This window comes from Balaenoptera musculus, chromosome 1 (assembly GCF_009873245.2).
Source record: "Balaenoptera musculus isolate JJ_BM4_2016_0621 chromosome 1, mBalMus1.pri.v3, whole genome shotgun sequence".
Taxonomy (NCBI): Eukaryota; Metazoa; Chordata; class Mammalia; order Artiodactyla; family Balaenopteridae; genus Balaenoptera; species Balaenoptera musculus.
In genome coordinates, this window is record NC_045785.1 from 2,088,804 (window position 1) to 2,099,885 (window position 11,082).

Consider the following 11,082-nt stretch of genomic DNA (forward strand, 5'->3'; position numbering starts at 1 on the left):
CAAGCCAGTCTGCTTGGACACGGACAGAGGGCCTGGGGGTCAGACTCAGAGTGTCCAGCCTGGGAGCAAGAGTGGCTCCTGGAATGAGCCCAGTGGGCCGAGGTGCCCAGTGCTGGGCGGACCGTGCCCCAGGCTCTTGGCCCACCCGTGCACCAAGGAGGCAGGCGGCGGGCCTGTCCTGGGGCGTCCCCGAGGAGGGATCCCTTCCCCCACCAAGGGCTGCCCCAGGGAGACAGGCTGATGGGGGTGAAGCAACGGTGGGCAGCAGCAGGAGGACCCGAGTGTGTGAGCACACGGCCCTGAGGTCAGAAGGGAGCAGGCAGGAGGGCTTCCTGGAGGAGGGTGGCCCGGGTCCAAGGCTGGTTCCTGCTCTGACGGCAGAGGTACGGCCTCACAAAGGTTGAGCAGAGGCAGGCAGAGCCCCACCCAGGAGCTGGAAGTAGGCAGCTGACCCAGCCAGCCTGGGGCCTGGCATGGGGAGTGGCCGCAGGAAGGTGGGGCCCACGCACCAGAGAGACCGGCCTCACCACCCAGAGGGGTGAGGGCCTCCTGACTATCCCCTCCCCAGATCCACAGATTGCCCCTGGCCGCCTGCGCCTCGAGGCCCCCGTAAGCCCAGCCATTCAGGGCCACCTCTGCCAGTCCAGCCCCGGCCTCCGCCCTGCTTCTCCTGGCATCGCCAGCCCCCATGGCAGGCAGTCTTGGTGCAGCAGTCGGCGAGGGGCCGCCTCCCCCAGCCCCGGACTCGCCTGCAACCATGAACCTGGAGCAGAAGCCAGGGTGGGGGGTAGAGGGTGCCCCGCTCCTACTCAGCCCCATCAAACTGACCCCCTGCCCCCCACCCACCTCCCTCCAGCTGCACCCCAACGCCAGGGCTCCTGGGTCCCTCCTGGAAACCTCTGCTTCTGCTTCTTCAGAGAGTGGGTTAAACAACGCAAGGATCTGCCCGACACCCCTGCCAACCTCCCGGGGAAGCCACCCTGGCTCCCCCTCCTTACACCCCCCAGCCCAGACAACCTCCACCCCCATCTGGTGATGGTCAGGAAGACGGACGGCTAACTGCCCCGCTTGCCCCGACACCAAGCAGTGTCCCCCAAATCCATGCCCACCCGGAACCTGTGAGGGTGGCCTTATTTGGAAATAGGGTCTTGACAGATGTCCTCAAGTTAAGACGAGGCCAGCGTACTGGCTTAGGGTGGGCCCTAGTCCAATGACCGGTGTCCTCATAAGAAGAGGGAACTGTGGACACAGACAGAGGAAGAAGGCCAGGCGACCACAGAGGCAGAGACTGGGGTGATGCCGCCACCAGCCCAGGAGCGCCAAGGATGGCCGGTCATCACAGGAGCACGGACAGGCCTGGAGCAGACCCTCCCACCGAGCCTCCAGAAGGGACCACCCTTGCCCACACCTTGACCTCAGACTTCTAACCTCCAGACTGTGAGAGCGTAAATCCCTGTTGTTTTAAGCCCCCAGTTTGTCATAATTTGTTACAGCAGCAACAGGAAACTCATACAGGACCCAGGGCTCAGCACAGGCCCTGGGGTCCACAGCCGTGAGGTCCCTCTGTTTACAGTGACAAGCCTGGTCAAGGGGATGTTGGGGGCAGGAGGGAGGGGGAGGGACAGAGAGTGGAGGAAGAGGAGGAGGGGAGGGGACAACCCGGGGCCCACCCCCCAGGCACAGCACCCCCGCGCCCACTGCCATCTGTAGACTGGCGACCTGGGGCCTGGCCCACAGCGGTTGGGTCGAGGGCCCTGGAGGCCCCAGGAGCAGCGGGAGGGGCTGGGCTGCCGTCTCCAGGTCATGGAGACACGGACACCCCTGCTCCCAGCTTGCTCTTCCCAGCCCTCGGGAGTGGCATGAAGCCCGTGGCCGCCGGGGGACCTGGACCCCACCAACCAACCAGGGCGCTTCCCGGAACCGTGAACGCGTGCACGTCACTGCGTACAGGCAGCTCGGGGGACTCTGCACAACGCCACTCTGGCAGGACATGAAACCAGTTGCCTGGAGAGAGACCGACCACAGTGGTGGACAATATCTGGCAGAGCAGAGGGTGTCTGGGCCCTTCCGTCGTAAATATTTACCCTTTCCCCGGGCTACGTGCTGCTCCTCCCCGCCACCGGCAAGACGGGCCAACTGGGCCCATCTGCCGCCCTCCCCAGCTTCCCCTAAAGTTAGTGACCCTTGGAGACAGCGGGTCGGCCTGCAGCCCCCACTGGGCCTGAGAGCCAGCCCTTGCCCCCTGCAGCTCATATGGGACACCTCACATGGGAGAGCCACAGGGGCTCCGGCCACGGCCAGGAGCTGCTTCCTGCAGGGCCAGGTGGACGGGAGGCGTGGCTACCAGGCTGGTGTCCATTCCTCCGCCTTATGCAGCCTCCACAAAGCCCAGGCCCCGGCGCAGTGGGATCAGGGGGGAGGGGCCTGGTGGGAGCCGTGCTCCAACCATCCTCTCCCTCCCCCCCTTCCTTCCTGCCCCCCAGGGGGCACGTGGCCCAAGCTCCTCCACCCTGGGGCAGCCTGTACTGGCGGGTTTGTTGGGGAGATGCCCGCTATGGGGAGAGGGGCAGCAAGCCCCCTGACGTCCTCGTCCGGTCTGTCAGGTATCACCTCGCCTGCTCTGGGCCAGGAGAGAGCCCCGTGTCACCCCACGTGGCCCTGCCAGGGCCACGCAGCAGGCCCGCCAGCCCAGAAATCAGAAATGGGAGTCACCGTGGCTGCAGGAGAAACGGCGGCTGCCACGGAGCAGCCACGTGTGTGGCCTGGCCCGTGGCTGGTTACATAATCCTCCCCCAGCTGCAATCCAGGCCTGGTGCCCCCGCTCTGCAGTCGGGGGACAGAGGCTCAGACAGGGTCTGACCCCAGAGCGAGGTTTGGCCCACCGTGAGCCCTCGCTTGCTGGCCGCCCCCTGGGAGCTCCAGACAGGAGGGGCCTCCTGTCTGTCCAGGGGAGGGAGGGCGACCCTGAGCTGGTGAAAGTTGGGGTGCGGTCAAATCGTGGGGTACAGAGCGTGCTGCCTCCAAATGCAGCTCCCCAGACCGCAGGGCCCTCAGCTGTCGCACCGACACCGGTGGGTGTGGGCGGGCGGAGGGGCCGGCCTCCCGCCCTCGCGGCTGAGATGCAGCCTGGCCCCTCCCCCATCCACGCCCCGGCTGCGGGCCTGGGCCGAGGGGAGGTGCCGGCAGAAGCAGGAGGGTGGCTCGGCAGGCACCAGCGTGCCCTGTGTTTCCCAGAGCGCGTGGGATGCTGGGGCCTCTGCGGACACACTGCTGATAGGCGAGGAGAAGTGACACGGACCAAGGAGGGCTGGACGCTGGTCTGGCCGAGGAGGAGGGAGGGCTGGGGCTCAGGGCGGGCTTCACGGGGAAGCCGGAGCCTCTGTGGGTTACTGAAGGACGGAGAGGAGCGGGCCGGCGACGGAGCCCACAGCCTTGACGGCCACTGGAGGGCCAGCTGGACGAGGCATTTGGGAAACCTTGCACAGCTGGAACGGTGGGCTCGGCCACAGGCGTCATGGGGGGCACACAACACGCTAACGAGGCCGGGGGCCCTCTGGAAGGGGAATGAGGCCGGGACCCCCGCAAACACTTGGCACTGACCCCAGGAAACGCTGCAGGACGCTGACCGCCGTGAGCACCGAGGCGGGGAGGCAACCTCGCTCACCTGGAGCGAGGACAGCCCAGCAGAGGAAGGCGGAGCCCGGCTCCAGCCCAGAGCCAGGCGGACTGGACGGTGGCCGCCGCGGAGCCAGGGGCCCGCACTGCTCCTGCGGAACTGCGGCGGCCCTGCTGGGTTTCGGGAGGGAGGGTCTCTGACGCCCAAACTGGGCAGTGCAAGGACAGGACCCCAGAGGCCCTCCCGAGCCTTCCCAGGAAACCACGACCCAGAACACGCACCCCTGCCCCGGGCTGCACACGGCCTCCCCAGCGCCCAGACTCCCCACCAGGAAGCTGAGGTGCCAGTCACCTTGGAAACGCTGTCCCCCGCCCTGCCCAGGCCGGCCTGGAGAAACGGTCTGACAGCCAGTCACAGGGGCCTCCGCAGCACCGCCACCCAGCCCACTCTCCAGCCCAGGGACCACAGGGCTTCTGGTTGCTTCCAAAAGAGCGCCCTTTCACCACAAGTTGGGGGGAGGGGTGCGGGAGGGGGGTGGCAGCTGATGTGACCTGATTCCCGTTTAGCAAATCCACCTACATCCACGCGAGTGTGGAAGCTGGGAAGGACAGACTGCAAGATGCACGTCTCTGGGGAAACGATGGTGGTGATTTCTTCTTCTTGTCAGTCGTGGCCCAGCCTCGGCCCTCCTGACCCTGGGGCGGGACCTTCGTGGTAGAAGGGCCATCCTTGCCTCCACCTGCCCCATCCTTCCAGCCCACCTCTCACAACCCAAACTCTCCAGACACCGCCAAGGTTGCCAGCAGGGAGACGGACTGCCACCAGCTGAGAAGCACGCTGAGACGTAACTGCCCCGTCTCTCTCCGTTCTGCACGCGTACGAATCGTACCGCAAACGTTTAAAACCAAGGCCGCCGCCCACCCCCACTCCCGGAGGCAGGCCCAGCAGGTTCACGTCCCGAAGCCCTGGCCGAGAGGCTGGACGGCACACTCCCATCGGGGGCCTCGGCCCTCCTCCCCAACGACGGAAGCCCCTAATCACCCCCCCACACACACCCAGCTTTGCCACCAGGCAGATGCCAGAACCCGAGTCTATAAAAAGAAGAGAGGTAGGCAAAGGCACTCCCCCGTTTGATTGTGAAATAAAATCTTGAGCAGTAAAGGTTTCACACGGGCTTGGGGTCAGATAGCAGCAGCCTCCAGCCAGGACCTCGGCAGGCTGGGCGCCCCGCTTCTCACCCTCTTGCGTGGTCAGTACCTCTCCCTGCAGGGTCCCCTCCTCTCCCGTAGTCTCCCCTTCCCTTCAGAGGCCCCTCCCCACGGGGTCCTCCCCCACCCGCAAGGGCCCCAGGTGGCCGCTGAGCAGGGACGTATGGTCTGGGAATAGCCTCCCTGGCGGCCACACCCCGGGGGCGGTGCCAGAGGCCTTGACCTCAGATGCGGGGCTTCCGTGGCGGGGTGGGGCGGGGCGGTGCCTGTGCCCTGAGACCGGACGGCCCGGCCACCCCTTTGCCTGAGTGGTCCACGCTGCTCTGCGTGTGAGCAGCCCCCCCCCCGTGGGACCCGGGGACCCCTGCACGCACCTGCGTTTGTGGCCGACACACCAGGCCTGCCGCCCGCAGCCCGGCCTCCACACGGGCACCGTTCGGCTGAAGGCCTGCACGCAGGGCTGGCGACGGCCCACCAGGGTCAGCTCCAGCTCCGCACACACGTTGGGCCTGGGACACAGACAGACGGTCAGCACCCTTGTCACCAACACCAACGCCCCTGCGTGCTCACCCTCGGGTACCCAGCCGTCCAGACCCGAGGCCAGGCCCCATGGCAGGGCACCCAGCCCGGTGCCCGCCCCAGGCCTGCACTGGCCTGGCCTCGAGGGCGCGGATGCTCGGGGAAAAAGGAAGGGCTCACAGGGCCACGTCTGACCCTCCCCCTCATATGGGCCACGCCGCCCAGAGCATCCCTCCAACCCTCCCAAGACCCCAAAGCGTAGAGGCCACTGCCCTGCAAATAGGGGAAGTGGAGGTCCTGGGAACAGTGACGACTTGACCCTGAGTCCGTCTGACTCCGACCCTGGCGTTCTCTAGCCCCGACTCTCCCTGCTTCCGAGACGCCCCAAGCTGGGGCACAAGCATGAGACACACAAGCCAGGGGACCTCTCTGAGCCTCGGGTGCCCCCCTGGAAGGTGAGGACTCACGGCACTGCCCTCGCAGGTGGTCGTGAGGGTTCAGAGCCGGCACGGAAAAGGCTCCTATCGGCCAGGGCAGGTGACCTCGTAGGTGCCTCCGGGAGAGACAGGCCCAGGAGGAACTGCCATTTGCAAACCGAGATCAGGCCCAGGTGAACTGCTGCAGGTGAAGCATCATGTCTGCTCCAAACTCTCACCCACCCCTCTGCCCAGCACGCAGACATCAAGTCTCCGCTCCCTTCCCGCGGGGGCAGGGAGGAGAGGATGAAGGGAGGGGAGGGCTTAGGCCCGATGGCCTCTGAGCCTCCCGGCTGCAGGGCCTGGCCTGCACCCTGAAATAGCCCCCCGAGCCGTGGGTGGCCTGTGAGGATGGAGGCGACACATTCCGAGGACAGTTACAAACACAGGCTCTGGAGCCGACAGCCCAGGCCTGGAGCCCCTACGCAGCCTGAGGAAGGTTACTGACCCTCTCTGCACCTCGGCCTCAGCATCTATAAAGGGGGCAGCAGGTGCCTCAAGGGCTCCTGACACAAGATCACGCGTGTCTGGAATCTGGCACATCCCTGGCTCAGAGAAAGTCCCTGTGTCTCTGGGTCACAAGGCCCCACATCCCCTGGGATGTCACCATTCGCGTACATATGCTGACCCAGCTCAGCACACCGGATGCCTTGTCAGGGCCTTGGGGAGGGGATGCCATGGCTCACAGGGGTCCCTCATCTCAGGGGGGCTGCGGGAGGAGCCGGTCTGGCCACTGGGTCAGCAGGAGGAGAACCGCCCCGCACGGAGCTTGGGAAGTTGGCGCCTGGCAGAAAACCCCAGAGCGGGGGCAGGTGCTCTCCTCTGAAGGGCCCCCTCCTTCCCGGACCCCTCAGACCTCAGCCACGTGGGCCGCCGCTAACCAGCGAGATGACCACGGCGAGGCCACACGGCAGCCTTCCTGGTACATGTGCTCTGGTCACTCTCCCGTCCGCTGCCCTCCCTGTCCCCGCCCCCCCCAAGGCACCTGCGTGACTCTGGTCCCCCAGGCCTGCAGGGCTGCCTGGCTTCCAGGATGGCAGGTTTTCCCTCTGGTTGCACCTCGCTCTCCACATCCCTGAAAACGGTTAAAGGGAGGAGGGGCAAGCGCTGGAATGATTTTCTCCTCTGGGAAGTTTCTGGCACCTCAGAGGCACCTCAGAAGCACAGGCGTAGCTGGCTTTTCCATTTGGAAGGAGGGAGGAAGTGGGATGGGGGAGTGAGAGGTGAGGAGGAAACAAAGAGGCCAGTCGGACGAGGGCACAGAAAAGACCCCTGACGTGGAGCAGGAGTCACTGCTCGGGCCCCTCTGTTCCTGAACTTGGATCCTGCTGCCCATCTGTGGGGAGGGAAGGCAATTCCCCAGCTACAAAGTGAACACAGCTTGGGCGGAGGGGGTACTCATCCCAGCTGTCGGGCCACCTACTCCCCGGGGCAGAGCGGGGCTCCTGGAGGCTGGTGGCCTTCGCCTGGAGCTGGAGGTGAGGGTGGGCATGAGATGCGTCCCTCCAGGGTGGGCGGTTCCTGGGCCCACAAGGCACCAGGGTGAGGATGGGGAACACCAGGGCAGGGAAGCGGGGCAGCTTGCCTTGCGCGGCTGGGGACGCCTGGCTGCACACACCGTCTGGTCCAGGAAAGGGGCTGCGTTACTGAGCAGCGTCTCCGCCACGTCTGTTTTTACAGCCTCCGTTTTTACCCCCACGGATGGCCTCCGAACACACGTTTCCCTGGTCTGGGTGCAGGGAGCATGTGGAGAAGCTCGGGGCTCTGGGGTTGGGTGAGCCCAGGTCCAGCCCCGGGGTCCCAGGGATGCCGTGACCCAGGCAGATCACTCTTGGACACCCGGGTCTCCCCACCAGACAAATGGACAATTGATCACAGTGTCAAGCACGTGCCCAGCAGCAAACGCAAGGCCTGGCATGAGGCAGCTGGCCGTAGGTGTGTTCCTTCCCTGCCCTTTCCCTCCATCCATCACAGCCTCAGCCCCAGGAGAGACGGGGAAGCAGGACCCAGATACTGGGAGTTGCCCACAGGCCACTGAAACGTACAGTTCAGCTTTCAAACTCCCTGACAGGTGAGCAGGGGCCTTTGAATGGCCAGAGGAAACCTCAGCCTCAGCCTCAGCGAATGGGGGCCATTCCAACTCTCAGGGCCAGTGGGTCCAAGGGTTACTTGCAAGCAGGGACTTGAGCTTGGAGGGCCTGTACCTCTCTGGATGGGAGGGGCCACTGTAATGAACTAATTGCAAAGCACTGGCCATTTTCCTAGCACAGCTGCCCAGAGGACTCCGGCCCAGGGGGAAGCCGTGCTGTGAGCAGATGTCTCCTCCGAGCTCTGCAGCCTCAGACTCAGGTTGGTCAGAGCTCCCTGTGCCCACACGCTGCTCCCACAGCCCTGCGTTGACCAGCCCCACACACAGTCAGCAGTCAGTCCAGGCCCCAGGGAGAAAGGCCAGCACCCTTCCACGGCAGCAGAGACTCATTTCAGAGATGTAGGTAAATAAATAAGTAAGCGTTGGCTGGTTTGGAATCTGGACACGTGGGCCAGCAGGAGCCAAAGGACCAGCCACATCACTCCCGCGTCCCAGCTGCCAGGACCCCAGAGCCCCTGGGGCTGCCAGGCAGCGGGAGCCCCCGTACAGCACCCTCCCCCTTTGCCTCCCCACAGGCCCACCATGGAGGTTTTAAGCCAGCCAGAGAGGGTGGGGCTGCCTGTGAAGGGAAGGGCGGCACAGGGGACGGGACCTTCGAGGAAAAGGACTTCCTGGGACCCTCACTGCTCTCCGGGCCCCTCCCCTGTCCCTCTGGGGTGCGGGAAGCAAAGAGGCAACTCTGGCACCTCCAGGAGTCCGCCGGCTCCCGTCTCCTTTCTGCACAGAACAAGCTGCGGAATGGGCCCGTTCACAAGGTTTTTCGGGGGTCTAGCAGCTAGAGCTAGCAGCCCCCCACTTGTTCAGCCAGCCAGCAGTGCCCACTGCGGTCCCACCACAGGTCCAGGCGGGTGGCAGGTGCTTACAGACAGGAATAGGAAGGTGTGCTCACAGGCGGCACGGAACTCAACACGAGGAGGGCATCAGAAAGTGGAGGGACGACACCCCAGGACGAGAAATAGGGCCACAGGCCCCCAGAGGGCAGGTGGGAGGCACCCCAGGAGGAGGAGCAGGAGCCTTGAAGGATCTGAAAAGCGGGGGGGAGGAGGCTTTGGAGAAAGCAAGCAGCAGGAAGGCTGACTTCTCCTGCGATCCTCCAGCGGCTGGTGGAAAGCCCTCCCCAGCCTGGCTACTGGCCTCCCAGAGCCCTGGGTGAGCGGGCAGACCTCAGGGGACAGGCTCACTCCCGGGGGCCAGGAAGGGCGATCTGTGGTCCCCACAAGCGCACTGGGGCAGAAGCCCCTCTTAGGGGCAGAGCCCTCCATCCCCAACGTCCTCACTGGCTGAGCAGCTGTCCACCCGGACCAGCACCCTGGGATTCCCGGGAGCCTGGGCCTCTGGACATCCCCGGCCAACCGTGTGAGGAGCAGGCAGCCTGAGCGGCTAAATGCCCTGTGAGAATCCCTCCTGAGGCCACAGCTTCCCTTGGACAAACTAAACTCACTGGGATCACAGCAAGGAGCGATGTTGGGCAGAAGTCACACGGAGAGGCGGGCCTCGGGGCCCCAGACCACGCTCCTCTGAAAAGGCCACGAGGAGCTCTTTCTTCTTGGAGCAAAGCAAGACCCAGGGCCCAGGGGGCGTGGACTTGTCCCTTCTGCAGCTCTGCCTGGAAGTCTGTCCTTTCCTCCTGTATGGCCAGGTGCACGGGGCCCTTGGGGCGAGCCCTGCACAGGAAGCCCCAACCCCCGCCTGGGCCCCTCGCTGCCCCTCTGCAGCCCCTCAGCAGCCTTTCCAAGCTCTGCGGGCCCCAGGCCCAGCACCCTGCGGGAGCGCGGGGATGGGGGCTGCCAGCAGGCTCTCCCCCACCCCTTCTCCTCCAGACCGGCTCACTTCGCACCAGTTTTCCTTTGAGGCCAACACAAGGATCGATTTGCTGTTTAAAAGAGACCGCTAAACAGCCCACTGGGGAATCATCTTTCAAAATTAAATTCATCTTGGCTGGCTCCCTGACCCTCTCTTCCTGCCCGTTCTGGTACTGAATGCCTTCTCCTGTCTCCCAGGCCCAAAGCCCACGTGTTTCACACATAAACCAAGCCCAAGCAGCCCCCTGTCGGGCACAGCCCCCAGGCCCCAGGAGACAGGCTTTGGAAGGAAGTGGGCACAGGCTGCTTCCTCTCGGCCTTCTCCAAGCTCCCTGGCCGGACCCTGCCCAGATTCCCTCACCTCGGCGGGATGCAGGTTCCACCCAGCCTGCAAACCCACGATGCAGAGTTAAGACAGAGGAGGAAGGGGAAGGCGAGAGGCCGGGTGGTCCTGCCACGGAAGCGCCCCCAGACCCAACCCCTGACCCTTGTCTCTTAACCTCCCCCTCCCCAGTTAAGGCAAAGAGCCCCGTGTTCTCAGGGCTCCGGGGCTCCGGACGTCCCGCCAGCCCTCCCGCTCCCGCTCCCGCTCCTCACATGCCGGGCTGCAGGCGGAACAGGGCGCCGGCGCCCGCTGACACGACGGGGAGAAGCAGCAGCACCAGGGCCAGGGCCACCGCGCGCCCCGCCGCCCCCGCCTCCGGAAGGAAAGGCATCGTGCCCGCCGCGCCGCGCCGGTCCCTCCTCCGGTCCCCGGCTCACAGGCGGCCCAGGCGGGCGCTCGGAGCCGCCGTCTCCACGTGCGCCACGGCCCGGGGGGCGCACGGGGCGCAGCCACAGGTGCCGCGCCGGGTCCCGCCGAGCGTGAGGTCGCCTCAGGTGGCGAGGGTCCGGCTTCCTGCCCGCGCTCGAGGGCAGCTCAGAGTGCTGCGCGCCTGGGTGAGCCCCGCCAGACACCCGCCCCGGCGCGGAAAGCCCAGTGTGCGCCGAGCCCCGCGCGGGAGAGGCCGGCCCGCCGTCACCACGCCCCCTGCCCCGACCCCGGCCCCGACTCCGCCCACAGCCCGGCCCGACCGGACCCCGCCCACCCCGACCTCGCCCCGCCCCCGGCTCGCCCCCGGGCCCGGACCCCGGCCCACAGCCCGTCCCCGCGCAGACGCTCCACTCCCGGCCCTGCCCCTCCCCGGCTGCCAGCCCCGCCCACAGCCCCGCCCACACCCCCGCTTGGGTCCTCAGCCCCCGCGCCCCACCCACCCACCCACGGCTGCCCATTTGCGCTCCCGGCTCCTCTCCGGCTGAAAGTCCCAGGTCC

The 11,082-nt window shown here is 66.0% G+C and overlaps 1 protein-coding gene across 1 annotated transcript in view; it reads right to left on the reverse strand.

Moving 5' to 3' along the window:
- MEGF6 (multiple EGF like domains 6) overlaps window positions 1-10,693 on the reverse strand; it is a 98,618-nt gene extending 87,925 nt beyond the window's left edge. The window contains exons 1-2 of the mRNA XM_036852758.1: window positions 10,368-10,693; window positions 5,199-5,333 (exon numbers count right to left, since the gene is read on the reverse strand). Coding sequence (XP_036708653.1) covers window positions 5,199-5,333; window positions 10,368-10,486 — 254 coding nt within the window. The 5' untranslated portion in view covers window positions 10,487-10,693. The remainder of the gene's footprint in view (window positions 1-5,198; window positions 5,334-10,367) is intronic.
- Window positions 10,694-11,082: the final 389 nt, after the last annotated feature.